Source organism: Lepisosteus platostomus, chromosome 7, assembly GCF_059453375.1.
Source record: "Lepisosteus platostomus isolate fLepPlt1 chromosome 7, fLepPlt1.hap1, whole genome shotgun sequence".
Classification (NCBI taxonomy): Eukaryota; Metazoa; Chordata; class Actinopteri; order Semionotiformes; family Lepisosteidae; genus Lepisosteus; species Lepisosteus platostomus.
Genome location: NC_142617.1, coordinates 13,703,829 through 13,724,547, shown reverse-complemented (window position 1 = coordinate 13,724,547; position 20,719 = coordinate 13,703,829). Strand labels below are relative to the sequence as shown.

The 20,719-nt window shown below is 36.3% G+C and overlaps 2 protein-coding genes across 2 annotated transcripts; both read left to right on the top strand.

Annotated features, from left to right (window-relative positions):
• Nucleotides 1-1,717: 1,717 nt before the first annotated feature.
• On the top strand, nucleotides 1,718-2,701 carry LOC148658306 (olfactory receptor 51F2-like). Its single transcript, XM_088640425.1, has one exon. The coding sequence runs from the start codon at nucleotides 1,718-1,720 to the stop codon at nucleotides 2,699-2,701; it is 984 nt and encodes a 327-aa protein (XP_088496551.1).
• A 10,913-nt stretch (nucleotides 2,702-13,614) lies between these two features.
• Nucleotides 13,615-14,936, top strand: LOC148658305 (olfactory receptor 51F2-like). Its single transcript, XM_088641934.1, has one exon. The coding sequence runs from the start codon at nucleotides 13,634-13,636 to the stop codon at nucleotides 14,609-14,611; it is 978 nt and encodes a 325-aa protein (XP_088498060.1). The 5' UTR covers nucleotides 13,615-13,633; the 3' UTR covers nucleotides 14,612-14,936.
• The last annotated feature ends 5,783 nt before the right edge of the window (nucleotides 14,937-20,719 follow it).

Genomic DNA, 20,719 nt, shown 5'->3' with positions numbered 1-20,719 from the left:
GTTCCAAAATTAATATCGTTTATGGCCTTCACACGCGTTGCAGTATGCTCCTATTCTTTTTATGCTTAGGCACTAAGATTTCCCTTCAGTGGTAAAATTCCATATAAATATTCAATACTACAACGGGCACAGTAAAGACGTTTACTGTAAATCTTTCTACGACAGACCAACGGACCACGAGTGCCCCTGTCGGTCAACCAATCACGTACCGCGGTACCGCGCGTCATCGTGCGTCACAATGCGCGACGCCGTAGCCAATTACCTCCGGTACGTGTGTGTACCGCGCACTTTGAATGACTGCATCTGTATGCATATAATAATTCTATGTATCTGAAGTGATTTTATTGTTGTTTTTTACATTTAAAAAAACAGTATTTGTTAATGACTTGATTTGTTGATGACTTTAAATACTGACTTTATTCTAATTTCATGTGCTCTATTTCTCTATCTATCTAAGCAATATAACAGTGGAGTCATTATAGTGTTGCACATGAAAAAGAAAATTGTCAGAAAACAAGATGGAAACATTTTAAGGAATTCAAATTATGCCACAACTGCTGCTTTTGTCTTTCAAAGCTACATTTCATCTCCCTCTTCCTTTTCATATGAATAAGAAGTTTTTTGGTGAGTATAACATGTGCTTGCTTTCCTTACACGATTAAATTCATAACATCAATATATTTGTTTACTGAACAAGACATATAAAATACATAGTCATTTCCTACAAAGATTTACAGTCTTATTACATTCAGTAATTATACAAAATGTTAATATGTGTTTTATTTTTTATGTAAAAAGATTATAATTATAGAATCAATTTGGACTTCTACTGGATTATCTCACTGCACTCTACTCCATTGTGAAACTATTTACCTTTTCTTGCAAAACCATTGTTATTACAGTCCCAATACTGAAACTCACAATAACGTTATATTGTTTTCATTATTTCTTTCTGAGAATGGGTAATGCACAAGGTGGTGCTTGGCTTTATTTCTGTCAGGTATATGATAATTCATTTAAGATCATTTAAGTTAATTTCCAAGGAAAGCAATAGGTTTATACTGTATTCTCTTTATGTAACTACCACATTTAATCGATTGATAACATCTCAAATACTAGTACGCTAAGTAATGTATGTTGTTTAAAATAATTTAATATACTGCTCAGACGGAAATTAAACCTACAGTTACACCCTTAACATAAGATTAATCCACACCTATAATTCCAAATGTCCATTTAATAACTTAAATACTGTAATTCAACCAAATCTCAATTTTTTGTTATTAAGACCTCCAATTCAAGTCTTTCCAAACATCATAAAATAAAAGAAAACCCAAATTGTGTCTTCTCCATTTTTGTAATATTGAGTTTTAAATCCTTTTACTTACAGGACAGAACAAGACAAGTGTAAAGAAACTAACATGATCTCTTTCAATTCAACAGTTCCTCAAAATCTTTAATTTGATTGACCTCCTTTCCTTTGTATCAATGATTTTCTAACATTCCTCATGTGAACCATTATTACATTCATGCTTATTATTTACATGGAGCAAAAATAACACCAAGATTTAATCTTTTTTGACTGTATTCTGTACTACTGGAGTTGAAATTCTTGCATGTTGTAAATTATAGTACAGAAAGAAAAACTTTTAAAATGCAGTGCAATAACGACTTTTTAATTACAGGACAGAGACAACAACTGGGAAAAACCAGCCTCATGAGTTCCTTGAATTCAATAATTCCTCCAAATGTTTCATTAGTTCGACCTCAGTTCTTTTATATCAATGGACTTTCTAATATTCCTTATGTGAAATACTATTACATTTTCATGTGTTTTGTTTTCACTGTAACGCTATTAATAAACTCTTTCATTATGTTTATTATTTACATAGAACAAAGTCTTCACACCCCAAAGTATGTTGCTGTTTTTCATTTAGCTGCAGTTGACATGTGTGGCAGCACAGCTCTTATTCCTAAAATGATCGAGGCTTTTCTGTTTGATTTTCCTTTAATAACATATGAAGCCTGCTTAGCCAATATGTTTTTTGTACATTTATTTCAGTTTCCGCAGTCATTTACCCTTGTATTATTGGCATATGACAGATTTGTTGCTATTTGCTTTCCTCTGAAATATCATATCATCATTACTACTGCTGGAATGGGTAAAATGTTAGGTGGAATATGGATTCTAGCAGCTGGGGTAGTAATTGTAGGTGTAGGTTTCATTACCAGATTATCATTCTGCAAATCTATTGTGATAAACAGTTATTTCTGTGATCATGGACCTGTGTATCGTATGTCCTGCAATGATAATTTTCCCAATTATGTAATTACCCAGATCAGTATTACAGTATTGCTCGCTGCACCTTTGACTCTTATTCTCTCTACCTATGTGTGTATAATCATGGCAGTGCTAAAAATCGCTTCATTGGAGGAAAGCATAAAAGCAATGAAAACATGCACCTCCCATTTAATCTTGGTGGCAATGTTTTACCTTCCGATATCTGCCATCTACATTGCAACAAACATTACTACTGTTGACCAAAATATCAGGATAATAAGTACATCCTTATCTTCCACCATTCCACCAATGATGAACCCCATTATTTACACAATCAAGATGGAGGAGGTAATGAAAGTAGTGAAAAGGCTTCACAAAAGTAACAGGACAATTAAACCTAAAGTAAGTAGAATCAATTAACAGAATTTGTAGAGTTTGAATATAAGACATTAGTGAAATATCTTCAGGAATGTATAAGTAGGATTAATATACTGTATACATTTTGAAGGAATTGAATATGAAACCATGTAATTGTACACGAAATACAATGAGAAATTAATTAAACTCATAATATTTTTAAGTTTTGTATTGACTTGTAGCTCATTTCTTTGAACGTAGCTGCATGTAACTATTATTTTAACAGTTTTGTGCATTTCTTTATTTTGTTCTTTGTTCATTGTCATGCAGCACCTTCACTGTTTCTCTATTCTGTTTCTGGCTTCTTTGTTGCACTTTATTTATTCAGCTGTATCTGCCTGAACTTTTCTCCTTGTACTGTTCTAGCTTTACACCTATTCTACAAACTTACACATGATTTATTTTATTATCCTTCTCACTGTCTCCTACTAGTCTCAATCTGTCATCACCCATCAAGACTCTCCTTTTGTGCTAATTCTTTTCTTATTCTGCTATTCTTTTTTCAATGCTCTGTGGTACTGTCACTCTACCAGTGTGACTCTACCAGACTATAGTTGATTTTGTCTTCAGTTTCATCTCTGTGCTATGTACATTTAATAGAAACATTTTTTCAACTTCAAAACTGTGTAATACTGTACTGTGGACACTATTCCTATGCATTTTAAGCACAACTTTTTTTTACATTTTTCAAAATAAATTTAATACATTATAAATATTATTGTACGATTTTAAAGTATGTACTTCTGGGGTTGATTATTTGTTTATTTTGCCTTTAAGTTCCAGGAATCTCTTGGTGCTAACATGAATTATACTGTGATTTGTACACTTTGGCACACCATTAAATATAGATGCCAATATATAGATATAGGGGTTTCATGCATTTACTTGGACAATTATTAATTGTAGCAGTAAGTCACAAAATGGTAATACCTGACCATGTACTGTAAAGTTTTAAGTGCCTTTTTTATGTATATTCCAATCGCAACGGGGGCAGGGTGTGTGGAGAAAGGTTTAGGCTGCAATTGAATTAAGCCTCTGTATTCTTCACACCTGAAACATTGTTTTCTCTGAATGCTTTTTCTTCCCTCTTAAGCTGAACTTTTGCAGCCTACGCATGCTTGTACAGATCCCTATGTGAATTCTTGTTCTTGATTGAGAAAGCTTTAGAGAAATTTACCACCGATTTTATTTTAAGCAAATGGTAAATATGATGTTTACAATAGCATTTTTATTAATTTTTCACTTAAGCATATGGAGGAGTGTCAGCTGTCAAGGAGAGCTTCCCCCCACAGAATGATAAAGCAATTGGGAAGTGTTAACTATCCAGCCATTGCAAAGGGTAAAAAAATTGCAGCAGCCAGAAATAATCATCCTTGCGAAAGAATCATGATGTTCTTTGTCCAATCAAAGGTTTGATGTTTTTTTTTTATTTTGAAACAGTGAGCTTGACATGCAGGTGTGAAGTAGAGTTAACAGCTTCAGATTTCAAAGATTATTAATAATATCTTCCGTGTTGCATTAACATTGGAATGTTCTTACAAGTGTAAAAAGAGACAATACACAACCTGTCTCCTCTATAACTCTTCAGTTTACAGAGAAATTCTGTCAGAACCACACAACATAGTCCAATAATATTCTTCTTGTGTCTAATTTCCATGGAGTAACCCTGTTACAAAAGGGAACAGCGCATCGGTCCTTGACTATGATTAAACAGTACATATGATGTCTGGTGGAGTTTCTGCGTTCACTTTTCTGTAATCTGTACAGAACCGTGACATCTCATCAATGTTTGGTACAGTACCAATAAACAGGAGGGCTTCACAGACTTCCTTCTTTGAACTCAACTGCGCCCCAGTAAATAATGTAGTTTATCACCTTTTGCAATGCTTCTAGTTTAGCAGGATTTGCACGATAAGCACATTGTTTAATGGGGATTACATTATCCACGTCTAACCACAGTACAACACAGGGGTTAATAAAACAGACCGCCTTCCAGTACATATAACTACTGTATGATTTCTTTAACCGTTTCAGCTAAATGAGGCGAATTAAATCACTAAATGAGGGGAATTAAATCATCTCAGGGTGCCAATTGTAAAAATAACCCTTCTTCCCTACTTTGTTTAACTTAAATAATTTTGCGAAGAAATCTTTAATCACAAAACCATTACTTAATTCATCCAGATACACATATTCATGCCAGAGGCAACAACAAGCTTTAATGGTGGACTATTTTTATGTATTCGCTATATAAGAATGAAACTGAAAGTAATACTCTGATGGCGCTTTAAACCATTGGGTGCAGTGCTTTGTCCATTACCACTTAAAGGACAATAAAAGTTTTTTAAAAAGAAACAGATGTCAAAATGTTTCCGAAATGTCCACCTGTGAAACGCCAGCTACTTAGTTACACGATTCCATATTAATAAAACTATCAAGTGATGTTAAATCACTCCAACATTGATCTTTTTACAATAACAGCAAGTGGTGTTCTTACTATGTATTCTTAGAAAAGGAAAAAATGTCATAACTTTTTATGAAGTACAGAATATAAGCTTAATAATGTTAGAACAAGCACGTTAAAAACAGAACCCACTGTAAGTTACCAAGTTAAAGAATCTGATGCATAAAGTATTTATGATGAAGGTGGAAGGTTGTGTACTTTTGTCCAACTGAACAATCTTGCTTTTAAAAAATATACAGACTTTTTAATATCTAATGTTTAACATGCTGTAATACACAGTTTAAAATTATTAAAAGCCTAAACAGTATACAACTTAAATTCTTAATTGGAAAGATTGTCAGCAGTGACCAGGATTTGAAACCGGACGTTTTCTGGCGACAGATCAAATCCTGTGCATAAGACACTAACCTTTTTTTGCTCCACCTGGCAGTTTTACAAGGTACTATTATCCTAATTAAAAAAATATGTGATACGTTGTGGTATGAAGCTGTATGTTGCGCAATGTCCACCACGTTTTAACGCAGCGTACCTTGCTCATTTTGAATGGCTGATCTGTATTTAATCACAAAGACTTACAAATACCAAGAGATACATACATTGAGTATACCATTCATTTATACCGTTTCTTTAATGAGGTTTTTGATTACAACTTCTACACTAGATACTCAACAGCAAGAACATCACTCATATTAATTAAATTGACATCAACTGGGATTGAGGTAACAAGTGAATTCTCAAGCTGCAATGTAGAAGTTGAACACTGATGCAATTTATGTGCATTCAGATCTCCCACGGACACAAAGGAACAGCAACCGGCTGTTGTTGCGTCCAATTGGCGTCCTCTGGCCCGGTGCCAGCCAGTCCTGGTGCGGCTGGAGGTGTGGGAGAAGGAGTTAGAGATTCCTGCTGCAACGCACTGGCGGTGCCTCTCTGTGGACCTGGCTAGTGAGTCCTGGCTGAACTAGCAGAGTTTGTGGAAATTAAAAGTGACTGCAGGTCTGAGCAAGTCACACTCTTTAGACGGGAAGAAGACTGATTCATTCCCGATGTAGTGCTAGTCCTGAATACCGAGATTCAGCTGTCGACAGTTCCAACCAAAGTTCACTCATTGATCAGGCGAGCACTCACTGTGGGTTATCAGCGGTTCACGAGGCTTGCTGCTGGGCTAACCTCAGGAGGATCCTTTGGTTACTCGCGGGTGACCTCCGGTCTCGAATCTTAAACTGGCCATCATATGATTGTCCGAGCTGAGTCTGAGAACTTCCTGCAGGCATGCCCTCTGAGCCCTGTGCTGCCTCTTTTATCTGGAGGAACTGCGGTCGTTCATTGGTTGTAAGTTCTGCGTGAATTCAATGTGAGGTTACCCTGCTCTACCAGTTCCCGATTGGCTGATCAAGGTGGAGGATTGGTTAGAATGCTCTCTGACCTTAGGGTTGTAAACAACTTGGGATGAGACTCTCCCTTGGAATCTCCCAAACAGAAAAGCGCCAGAGATGACCACTCATTAAGGTGGCTGGAGAATCTTAGCCCTGGGAGCTGTCAGAAAACTCTATCAGACAGAAAAACACCTTAAATCTGAACCACATGGAATGACCTTTCTGTGTCCAGCACCAAAGAGTTGAGGGAGACAGACTGGCAGGGGGGACAGCAAACTTAATTCCAGCATTATTAATAAGTATTGCCGCTATATACCCCCCTTTTGGAAGGTCATGAGGTCCTGATACGTTGTTGTCTTTAGACCAAAACACAGGGTTATGTGATGTCCATTGTATTATTAAGGTATTAACCTTCAATATCCACATTATGTCTCGAGAATTCATGCAAAAACCAGCATTGTAAACAAACATTATAAATAACATCCGCTAGTACAGACGATAAGTCACACTCACATGAGAAACTAAGCATCAGTTTATCATAGTACCAGGAGCATGTATAAATAAAGTAGGAGACATCATCTCAGTCTAGTCTTGACACACCAGTAAGTTCACTGTCACTATCTGATACCTCTATAGTAGGTGAATATTTGGGAGAGGTTACTTCCTTTCTTTGACATGCTACCACTCCCTTTGACTCATTCACTCTACCCTGCAACGTCTTTATTTGAGAGTACAGCATCCAGAGTACACTGCAAGTCATGATCCAGCTACCCAGCAGCAACGTTAGAATAACAACGGTTCCTGTTTCCAGCCCCCCTCATGAACCATAAAAACTGTGTTGGGCACCTACCAGGGTGGTTTGGAGGTCTGTTCCATTAAAAGCAAACTCAACTACCTGTACCTCTTCAAGGCTTACTGTCTCTTGGATTTTACCATCCAATTCAACAGTGTGGCCCCTGAAGGCATCCACAACCTCAAGTTTGGTCTCATATCATTCTGGTTCTAGATGGTACAGTGTTAAGTCACCAAGATGCACTATTGCCTCCTCGGGAACTGTTTGATTTGGGCAACTGCATTTTGGTAGCTGACCAGCCATTTACTTCCCACTTGCTCTCCATGGGTTTCATTAACCTCCCTCTTCTCATTATAGTAGCTTTACACCCTTCAGTGGTGGATCATTTAGACACAGCCAATGGATAGCTTTTGTAGACATACCCATCTCAAGATATGGAATCGAATACCAACTTTGATCGTCTTCTGGATGCCCTACGAGCTGTGGGGTGGTTAACATCACATGCTCCTCTACTGAGAAGAGTGGGATCAAGTGGGTTGGGATTTGTCCCACGGCTAGACTGGCTACATTGGCACTAAGCTCCCTAAACAGGTCTTGCGTCTACATTCTGACCTTTTGCACACAAGCGTAAAATTTGAGATTTGTATTCTCTTTGCAACCCTTATAATTTCGTCCTGCGTGTCTATAATATGTGCGTCTAAGTCTCTCGTAATATTCGCAAGGGGACTCGGCTCTCTCGTGCTTAACGTGATGGTGAATAAACGCACCCTAGTCTTGGATCACCGCTCCGCAAAGTCATTACAGATCTCTTTTGTCTGCCTAACCACCTTCTGGCCTTCTGGTGCACCATGGCTGTCATCGCATCATCTAGGTGGATGCTGCACATTGGTGGTGGTGGTGAAAGAGAGTCCCCATTAACTGTAAAGCACTTTGAGTGGAGTGTCCAGAAATGCGTAATATAAAGTGTAAGCAATTATTATTATTATAACCATTCACTCATGTACGGCTCTGCTGGTAGTTTTTTTCACCAGCAATGCTTTCTCCTGTTCCGTAGTGTCTGGCATAAACTGCAGTGTGTACCTGAGCTGATCGATGTAACTCTCGACATTATTCCCTGACACGGTGGGCTCGAATCTCTCTATTTCCTTCGCTAGTGGTCTCAGCGAGTGGAGGTTTATTTTCTTAGCTTCTCCACTGATGGAGAGATGGCAGAGATCATGGTTGGGGGGCCTACGCATTAATTGACTCGCACTAGCGTCTCATTTGGGGCTCGGCGTTCTACCTGACAATGACCCAGTTACAGATCATGGCCGGGAGAACTCTCTCAGGCAGAGCCCTTAGCTTGAACGAGCACTCCGTACTACTTCACGGTAAGGAACGCCTGCACTGTAATTGCTGTGCTCCACGCAGGGCAGCATCCAGTTCCTGTCCAAGCAAGTCTTTATCCTCACCGACACGCAACAAGTCCTCATGTATTTTATGGTTATGTTCGTATAAACTCTCCAATTACCTTTCTTTTCCATGCGGGCTAGGCCTTCTCAGCGACAGCTTTCTCAACAGACAAGTCCTCTATTTTCGCTGAAACCTCTTGTTGGCTTTCACATTGATTATGTCTAACAACTCAACTTGCTCAGACCTATATCTCTCAAGTTTACCCTGAAGCTTTTGGAACTTCGATAACTCGAACAAAGTCAATTCAAGCTGTTTAGCGAGGTTCAAAGTGAAATTAGATACAATCTGCATTGCATTCACAGAACCTCCCACAATGAGCTGGTTTGTCAAAATTCTATTTCTCAATACTGTCTCAGTAGTCAGGATTGTCATTGCTAGAGAGAGAGCTTATGAGCAACTCTAATTCAGATGTCTTAACAGCCATCATTTTACCTCAGGAAAAACTTTTTTAAGAGTATTACTTTTAAGTACGAAACCACAGTTCTACCACAGAGCACCACAATATCAAATACGCAACCAACACAATAGATCTCAAGAGGTCACAAAAATTAAGCACTGCACTATGGCTTAGAGAGCAAAGGGGAACTTTTTTTTCTCTCGGCTTTCAGCACACTCAGTATTGTCGTGCACAGAAGCTGCAGCGTTTTTTTTGCTGAATTACTCCACCTGATCGACTCAGTCAGCACACAGGGCCAACACAAATAAAGGAAGGGGTAATGTAAATGTAAATGTTGGGCAACATTCAACTGCTGAACACTACTTTGTCTGCAATTTTTCTCATGTTCAGTGTTTTGTACTTGCTACGGTCAGAGGTCTCTCTCCAGTGCCCTCTGGAAGTGTTACTCTACTAGAGTATAATTATTCATCTTCGTCTCCCTGCTGACTTTTTATCTTTCACAGAAACCTTGATCTCCTGCTTTTATTTCTGCTTTACAGGTGTTGTATGTACTGTAACATGGACCCTATTTCTTTTCTGTAAAAGCTATCATATTAATACGATATATTGAATAATAATAAATACATAAATAGAAACTAATACCAATTTTATTGTGTGATTTAATATACATGATTTTGTATTTGGAGATGTTTCATTGCAAATTGAAATGAATCTTTATGTTCTTTGTTATTTTTACTTTTACAAAGGGAATATCATTGTGTTAATTTGCCAATAGGTGGTTAAAATCATAAATTTCTTCAAATGATAACATTAATTGTTCAGCACTATTCCTGTTTTAGCATTATATTTATTAAATTGAATGAGCAACTGCATAATAGCTATTATTTCTAACTCCCACTTTAAACCACTTTTCTTCATAACTGCATTATAGAAGAATAAACTCTACTGCTTTTATAGATTAATACAATTAACAGTCTACGATTTTTAGAGATATCTCTACGAATCTCTAAGAAATGTACAATATGAACCTCGAATATCCAAACAGACCCAATCAAAGCTGACACACATAATGCCATCAATCAAGAAATTTACTTCAGTGTTTTGGGTGTTTCTTAAATTATGTGTGTATACAATCCCTTTGTCATGGTCTTCCAGATGTTTTATTTAGAATTTAATTCACCAAATGAAAGACTGTTATATTGCAATGTCTATTGTTAAAACAAGCATATGTGACTTTAGAGATAATTCTGTGAATTAAATTGTTGGAAATAATAGTTAAATCATGTTTATTTAAATACTGGGGGCAGTAGACTGAAATATGTATAGTCTGTACCGTAATTACTGTATATGCATATAAGTTGTTTAACATAGATGCATTTAATAAAAAAGAAGAAGATTATAACTTTAATTTTGTGAAGCTATTCAACAACACCCTTAATGTAAACCATGCTGCACAAATTCTATAACTCCCAAATCTAACTTGTGTTCAGCAATTCAGCAATAGCATGTGATTGTGATCAGAACGTAGCTATATAGCTATGTGACCTCTATTTATAGTTAGGTGATTACTGTTTGATTACTTTTGATTTTCTTTTGAAAGGTTAAATAAAATTCTAATGAGATGAGCTTCCTGATTAGCTCTAGTCTTTCTGGCTTAAAATTGTGAGCGAGTCTTTCACTGGAGAAAATAAAAATAAATGGATAAATGCTCCTTAGGAAATTAGTTAGTTGCATGCATCTTTTAAAATTGATATCAATTATTCCTAGTATGGTATTTAAATTAGTTAAATTACTTAATACAGTCAGGTACAGTTGATAAACAGGTAGGTAGGTTACAAGCAGAATCGTAGCTATTGGTGAAATATTCACAGACAACAGGGGAGACAGGTATGAAAAGAGACTGTATAGTACCCTCAAACATAATGAGATATTAGCAGCAAATAATTAGTGTGTGATACTGGGTATTTTTATTTTTATGCTGATGGTGACAAAAGAGTCAGATAAGAGATATGCTTGATGGGAGGGGCACACTTATGCTTATGACATGACTTAGACCTGACCTTGAAATTTTGGGCTGTGTGCCAGAGGGTCTTGATAGACAAACAGATGCAATTAAAACTCTACGGGTTTTGAAAAAGTTTTTAAATCTATAATGGTCATGGTGATCCAAAAAACAGACAAATACCACCAGTTCTCATCAGATGTTAAATGTCTCTGTGCTATTCTGCTTAAATATGTTTTCTCCATGAAACAATCAATAGACAAAATATTACATGTACAGTATGGTGTAACTGTTTATGTGTTTCCAGATAGAAGGACATTATCAGGCGATGACAGCCATAAATACATTATTAATGTAAATATGTTGCCATTATTTCAGATATATTAATTCCATCATCCTTTTTCTAATCACATCATCCAATTCAATGTTGCAGGCATGTTGGACATTTGGAACACAATGGACGCAATTCAGGGTACACCCTGAACAAGGCACTAGTCCATTGCAGAAATGTATTATATCATTATTATTATTATTATAACAGATATATTAAACGTTCTCATGAATCTCATCAATCATCAATCTAATTTAGCCTCCTGTTAAGCTGATATAATAAGTACTAATATTTGCTTGCACAGTTGTTAAGTACATTATACACAGAAACTGTTAAAGTTTATAAAGCAGTAAGTTCAGCAGTGTCTTTTCCTTTCTAAAGGTTATATTTTTTGGTATTTGATCTAGCTTGATAAACAAGCAATGAAGCATAGGTTTTATTTCTAGTATTGCACACAGTGCCATATAATTAAATGAGTCATGTTTACCTCTCTGTGGAGCACAGGCAGAGCAGCAGTACAGACTGCTGCCTAACACATTCCCAAGTTGATTGTGTTGATACAACATTTTCTTTATAAAAGGAACTCGTTTCTCACCAATTGTACCTACTTGTATGCTTTGATGCACAGTCATTTACAATACTTAAACATGTTTTAATATTTTCTTTCTTTTATGAGAACCAAATAGGAAATTACAAGAACACGGTGAGCATTAAATACGACATTATAGAGAACATCACAGAAAGCTCTATAGAATTATACTGTAGTGAGTATTAGTACCTTTGTTATTTGTTAGTGTTAAAGCACAAGATGTATATATTTTTCAACAAAACCCAAATGAAGACACAAGTGATGTTTGTTTCTTTTACCACAGTGTACTTCAGTTTCATCATCTTTTTATATGTGCTACTGGCATTTTAGGTGAGTATTGGATTTTCTTTATTTAATTTATAAAATATTTTATGACCTGTAATTACATTTTGAAAAAGGTTATACCGAAATAATATTATATTAGTGTTTAAATTAATTGAAAGAATATACAATATCGTTTAGAAAACATGCTGTATCTCTTAGTTGTTAGGTACTAATGAAAGTTACAGTAGATTTTCTATTTACTGTGCCCATAGAGAAGTCTAAAATTTTGCCGGTTATTTTTGTTAAGGCTATTAGAAGTGGCAACAACAACAATAATAAAGCACAGAATACAGTTTTGTTATATATTGATTAAAATGCACACAATACAATACTGATTATAATGTCAATGAAGTAATTAATATGCAGGAAAAGGTAATTGTTCTGTTATGCAGTTACAGTATGTAACAATTTGTTAGAATGTATTTTTACTTCTGTTATATACAGTATCTATGGTGAACATTTTTTCAAATTATTTGAATTTCATGTTTAGGACATTATAATTTGACTTGTTATAGGAAATGATTTTTTATATTCAAAGCTCAATAAATGGCAAAACCTTTTAACATGATCTATAAAACATATTTGATTTATATTGTAATACAACAATTACTGACACTGTCATTGTTATGCGTGTGAATAACATCTGCAAAATGCACAATATTACAATTAATAAAATTTAAAATAAATACATTTAGAATTTAGTACACTGCAAAGCAGTGAAATCTAACTAAATCTTACATACAGTACACTTGGATCCTAATATTATACAGAACTACTGTAACACTCCAAAGATACTATAGCTTCTCAGCCCATTAGAGCTTAATAAATAACTTAATCTTTATTATGTAGGGGATAATCAACATTTTGATTTAGATTAGTGTTTGTGTAGATTATTCTTAAATGACTGGATCCTTTGATTAACTACTAACTACCAAAAGCACTGGATAGGCGAAATGCTGTCCTCAAATTTGTAACTATACAGTATGTCCTTACAACTTAATAGTTAGAAATCTCTTTCCTTACATAATAAATTAAACACATTTTGGGGTTTGAACTGTAATGTTGTGGTTGAAATTCCTTCTTACCTGAAAAAAGGTTGGACAGTCATGCTATAGGCACATTTTCTTTGATTTATTTTAACAATTAATATGGTTATGACTTTTGTTATTACAGACAAAGAAGGACAGAGAGAAGAAAGAAGTCTACCATGAGCACCTTAAATTCAGTGATGTCTGCAAATGCCACGCTTGTTCGGCCTCAGTTTTTTTATATTAATGGGTTTTCTGGCATTCCCCACGCACAGTACTACTATGTTTTCTTGTGTTTTGTTTATGCTGTAACAGTACTAGCAAATGCCTTCATTTTGTTCATCATATACATAGAGCAAAGTCTTCACACACCAAAGTATATGGCGGTTTTTAATTTGGCTGTAGTTGATATGTGTGGCAGCACAGCACTTATTCCTAAGATGATAGAAACCTTTGTCTTTGATTCTCAGTTCATCACATATGAAGCTTGTATAGCCAATATGTTTTTTGTACAGTTCTTTTTTTTCCTAGAGTCACTTACTCTAGTTGTATTGGCCTATGACAGATTTGTTGCTATTTGCTTTCCCCTGAAATATCACATTGTCATCACTAATTCCCAAATGGCTGTGATTTTTGCTGTTGTATGGTTTCTCACATCAGGTCTAGTGATTACATCTGTGGGTTTCATTACCACACTCTCATTCTGTAAAACCATTGTGATTGACAGCTATTTTTGTGATCATGGACCTATGTATCGTATGGCCTGTAATAATAACTTCCCAAGTTACATAATGGCAAAAATTGCTATCACAGTTTTGCTTTTTGCACCACTTGTTCTAATTCTGTTATCTTATGTTTGCATTATTTTTGCTTTGCTGAAAATTGCATCAGGTGAGCAACGCCTGAAAGCCATGAAAACCTGCACCTCTCACCTACTCTTAGTAACCATTTTCTATCTTCCAATATCAGCCACATATATTGCTGCAATCATGTCCACTCTTCACCCAAATACCAGAATAATAAGTACATCCCTGTCTTCCACCATTCCACCAATGCTGAATCCCATCATTTACACGATCAAAACAGAGGAGATTATGACAGCAATAAAAAAACTTTATAAAAGAAACAAGACCATCACTGCTACCAATTTTAAATGATTTTATTGAACTAACAGAAGAATAATAAGTAATGTTTCAATATGTTGTATACTGTATCTTGTCCAATTTGGTAGTGACAACACAGGTTAGATGGAGCAAAAAGGCTGTAATTTCTGTGAACGAACCTGTTGCTTAATTATTATTTAAATAATGAATTATTCTTTAATGATTAATCATTAATTATTATAGGTGAAGTAGAGTTTAATAAGTACAGTATCTAGATAATTATAAAATAGCTCATGCCCTGTGTAGTACAAACCTTTGTATTCCATTTCTATGAAACATTATTTGATGCTTAGGAGATTAAATATATTGCATTATTAAAGTTGTACAATTGCTATATTAGTATATAATATAAATGTACAATTAATATACACATTATCTGTTTGCATCATGCAATGTCTATAAAGCCTTTTCACACTACGCTCTATGTGAGATCAGATGCTAATTTATAGTCTGCTTAAATTTTTTCTGAGGAGGTGTATCACATTGTAATATCTCACCACACATACTGTATTCTATATTTGGTATATCTAATGCTGATTTTGTACTGTGTAATAATATTGCATATGACTTTTAATTGTAGTTTTAATTATATTGGTACGCACAATACAGTGCCTTGCAAAAGCATACAACCCATTGATTTACAATGTAATGTATACATTTTAAGTAAATTATTTAAATCAAAACTTGAATGCTCAAACTGAACATATTCATGAGGGAATGAAGTTAAATATGGTTGTTGCAAAACTTGTTAATTGCATAAGTACTTACCCCTTTACTATGAAAAACCTGAATTAGTTCAGGTGCACAGAATTGCTTATATAATTCTTGACTGGCCCCTTTCTTTTTATAATAGTGACACAATATTATCACAATAATAGTGATTTGTCTTCTCACTTTCATCGGGTATCCTTCATATCTTCAAGACTGAGCAATTTGAACTATCCTTCCCTTTTCATATCTCCCTCTTTAGCACAGCGCTACTCCCAGCCATTCATGTTTGCTCAGCTGCCCCCAATTGGGCTACAGCTCAGTCTGTGCCAAATCTGGGACCCTCCTTTGCAATGTTCACTCCCCTGTGCAACACTGGACCTCCTTCCCAGACATACAGTATAGCCATATGACACATTAAAAAATACCTTTCAATTTCAGTATATAGTGAAACTACCCAGATGTTTCACCTAGTCTTCTGTCTTTAAACTATTCTTTAAACAACAGCTTGGGTTCCCTGCTACCCATACCATTTTATGCAATCACACTTTTCCGAAACTGAGGACCTCTAACACGAGTTCTTCTCTTTAAGACTTTACATTCCAGTATCTTCTTTACGCTGCATCACCTTTTCAAGCATACATCCTGAGCTTTCTACTCATTCCTTGCTTCAAATGTTTTTTTGTTTTGCCAAAAAACCTTCTGCCAATTGCTTTAAACTCAGTCAGCCATTCCTCTTAAAATTGACTTTTAGTGATTTGCAAATGATCCTTATACCAACCCAGAAGTTGCTATGTTGAAGAAAAAGTGATTTGTTTACTCCAGCACACAGTGGAGCACAGCATCCATTTGGTGTAGCCATTGATGGTCTGTGCAGACACTGGGGAAAATAGCTATGGTAGCTCAATCTTTGCAGTTCTTTGTAAATCAATCATTTTGCAACTGATTGATATGTATTTCTGGACAAGTGTGGTACCAATACATTTTCTATTAAAGTCTAGTATCGTAGTGTTACATCCCTGTGTGTGTCTGTATGTTTTGTTTTTTTTCCTGCTTCCTGTATTCAGGTACCCCCCCCCCCAATTGGTCCATCATTACACCATTGCTGCAGCTGTGATGTCATTATGATCTCTACTCCCAGCCAATCAGAACCCAAGATCTACAGTTTAAATACCAGAAAAGGTTAGACTCCATTATCTTTTCCATACAACTTTGGTCAGCTTTCAGCTCATCTTCGGTTAGCTTTTTCGCTCGTGTTTGCATTTGCTCGCTAGTGTTTGTGTTTGTTCGTTGTTAGGTTCGGCTTCGTTCGTTTGTTTGTTTTGATTACCTGTGTTTTGTTATTATTTTGCCCGCACTTGTTACTTTCCTTTTTACCTTGCTTGTGCTCATTTTGTTACCCTAATCCTTGCTCGTGTATTTTCTTCAGTATTATCCATTTTTCCATAATCGTGCAATTGGTTCACTCGTGTCGTGTTATTGATAAATGTGAACTTGCTGTACACCAGGGGAAAAGGTAAAGGTAAGGTCGTCGTGTTACATTGTGCACATGTAGTTTTGTTTTCTATCTAGACACACTAGGTTAGGGGCGTGTGCCACTCATGTATTTTGGTTCTGGTTAGTTCACTGTGGGGAAGTTAGGGCGCATGAAGACGCCCTATTTTATTTTATTTTTATTTGGGTTAGTTAGGTTAGTCCTCACTGTATTAGCTACATCCGTTTGGTTTGGTTCTTTTCTTTCCTCTGGCACCACTCAAGTTCTTTTTCCCTGTGTGCTCTTTGTGCCCTGTAATACAAGTCACTTATTCAATGTGTACTTTGTAATAAAAATAGAAAAGTATAGAAATACTGGGTATATATGTTTTAATTCACACACCATTAGGCCTATGGATTTTAGAATTTCTTTGAGATTTCTAAAGCATTTAAATTCCTTTGGAGAAGTCATTAAACTTGTTAACAGTTATGTATGGTAATCTGTAGGCCTGACACTAGGTCTGTTACAAAGGTTAAACTACAAAATATTTGCCAGCATTTCTCCTTATAGTATTCTCCCTCAAAAAGCTGTATAGTAAAGCCATGCTTTTGAATTCATTCTTCAGATGACTTTTAATTCTGGGTTTGACATTCAACATACTTTCACTAATTTTCTTGCAAATACTTCCAAAGCATCCCGTCAGTAAATCAGCCTTACCTCTGTGGAATACTGTTAACATCACTGCAGGGGCAGTTCTAGTGTGCATCCCCATGTTAATTGACCTGCACAACAACATGCTTATAAAAATCAGACAATTGGTACCATTGTCAGAAATGTGATTTCTGAGGCATCAGTTAAGGTGTTAAATTCAACATGATTTCACACTTTTTTTCCATAGACACATGCTATATAGGAAAATAAAAACAAATTAGGTGAGTATTACATTAATACTTTTGATGCATATATAGATATGTTAATATTTTCCTGTATTTTAACTAAATTTAAAATCTATATTATTTTTAACAAGGTTTATAAACAAAATCAAATATGTCACAAATAAATCATTATCAAACACTCATTTCACAGTGCAAGGAATAGCAGTCTTACATAATACAAATATTTTAACTTTTTGTCAATAGTAGCCATGAAAGCTCTACCTGTTAGCCTTTGACTTGCACGCAATGAACCACAAATTTTACCATTTTGCTATCCTAACTTCATTGGAATATTGCCTATAAAGAGTGCAACAGATTGTACATGCTAATCCTATTTACAAGGTATTATTGCCGTTTTGAATTTTAAATTCAATTATAATTATTTCTTCATAGCCTGTTCTTCAAGAAAACACCGCACGGGTGAAACGATCTACCACCAGGACAGTAAAAAAGAAAGCGGTAAGACGGAAAAAAAGAAAAGTTTATTTTGACTTCTGTTCCGCGACTGATGAATACTACTGTGTGACTTTATTTCTTACATGAATTATGTTATTTTGCCACAGGCCGTGGGTCTCTGCTCTCGGCCACTGGCCAGGGTGCCAACCTGTAGAAGCAGCACCTGTATGGAGACATTTCCGCAGCAGCGGGAGCAGTACGATGCATTACTGGGGAGGATTGGGAGGCTAGAGACACTCCTGAAAATGCAGAGGAAGGAGACAGTATGTTCCAGCAGTCAAACAGTTGAGCAGCTGTCTCCCGAAAAGTGCCTCTCCCCGCCGCGCAGGTTGCAATGCCTGGCGGAAGCTCTGCCCCCCACAGAGCACACACCGCCTCAGGACACTCCATCCCGGCCTCTCAGTTCACCACCGCGCAGGAATCTGTTGATGCTGTCCCCGCCGCCTATCTCCCCCCAGGAAGCACAGCGGAATTCACAGACGCCAGTGGGACGAATAATTCTCCCAGATGTCCAACTGCTACCCATCACCCAGGAGATGGAGGGGGGGTTGTACTTGCAGTGCATCGGCATAGACGGGAAAGCAAGAGCCGACTGCTACGCCGCCCTCGTGTTTCGAAATCTTGTGACTTTTGAAATTTACTGGGGGGTGGACCACGTCTGTAAATTTCGATGGGTCCAGAGGCAAAAGTGCCTTGCCTTGCAATCTCCGGGAAACCATTAGTACGATGGTGAATCGGAGATTCTCAACCCTTGCTGCGTACGACTGGAAAATAATTCGTGATCGGATCAACGAAATGCTTCGTAGGAGGAGGCGGTCTTTTCCTCTTGTCTAACAGTCTGTCCACAAACAAAACATTCCTGTTAGACAAGAGGAATTGAAAAAAAACAATTTTGTCAATGAAAACCGGTGTGTGTGTCTCTCCCTGCTGGATGTCCCTCTCACAAACTGCTGAATGAATAAAATAATTTTATTGAAAACGAGTTTGCGATTGTCTGGTCTTTAAATTCTTGAGATTCCATATTATATTCCCTTTTAATCAAATTCTAAAAGTATGCTTGTTGACTCCGGTATCGCGTTAGTTAAAGACTTCGATGCTTAAAATGTTTAGGGAGAAATGGAATACTGGTGTGTATGTTTTCTTTAAAGTAACGAGACCAGCCATATACTGTATGTTTAAGTTCCAAAATTAATATCGTTTATGGACTTCACACGCGTTGCAGTATGCTCAGGCACTAAGTAAAAGGAGATGCTTCGTATTGCTTGACTAATTTTAAAAACTAAGTTATAAATGCAGACGCTCCCTCGGTGCGCTGCTCTGGTGCGTCGGCTCTTACACAGTGCCTGTCTGCCGTAAGCGTTACAATATACATACCCAACACTGCTTGTACCCATCTGTCATGCAAATAAAACACCTTGAATTGAATTGAATTGAGGGGAGAAGGGGGGAATACTAAAGCCAATACTGGCTCAATGGGCTTTGACATGCTAATGCGTTGGTTTAACAGTCCGGGTGTGGCAGGCTTCCAATGTCAACTCGATTGGAAGACAATGAATGTATTTTAGCCCTAAATGAATTAATAGCAAACATGGTTTACATAAAATACATTTTTCCAAGAAAGTTTATAATAATACGATCTATAGTTGAAATCTGAGCCTACTTTAAAAATAAAGGAAAAGCATTTTCAGAGAGCAATCACACTGTGTTTATGTAGAAAAAGCGATTAGGTTTATGAGCAATCTAATTACCTATTCGCTTAAAACGCTATATAAAATACAGTTTATTTAGAGATGAATGATCAGTGTCGCAGATTAAATAATGTGAGTCAGGAAACTAACACAGCGCCACCGGATTTAATAACGCAATAAAAACGCTATAAAATAATGTGACTAGGCACAGAAAACGTTTACAGCACAGTACAATAATAAATACTGACCATGACTTTAGAAGCATAAATTACCTTACACTCAATTTAAACACAAGCTGTCTTTCTGTATGAACCTCTAAGCTGGTTCATACAGAAAATGTAGAAATGCATTAGCCTGATTATGATTAAAAAACACATAATTAAACACGCGTTTGCGATTTAAATCAGAACACGATTTAAATCAATATAAATGTTTATATTGTAACGCATACTGTCCAGCCTCCATTTCTCTATAAAAATTTACTCTGTTGCACACACACACACAATAGAAGCAGGAACCGCTGTCAGAAGGGAAGATATGTTCAAAATATCGCAAATATCGATCATGTTGCGATATTTTGAAATATAAAAGTCAATTGATTGTCCATAATATCGCTTACCTATTTTTCGAAGAAATGTTTGTTAAAAGAAAAGTCCAGCACCAGCTGGATTCAACACACAACCTGCCAGTTGGTAGTCACGTACCTAGACCAGTAGGCTACAAGACAGCTCGCATGATCAGGCAGGCGAAACAGCCCTACACAGCCCTGTCGCAGTACACGGATATAATCATACCGTTATTAAATTCTTTAGATACGCGATTCCATATTATATTCCCTTTT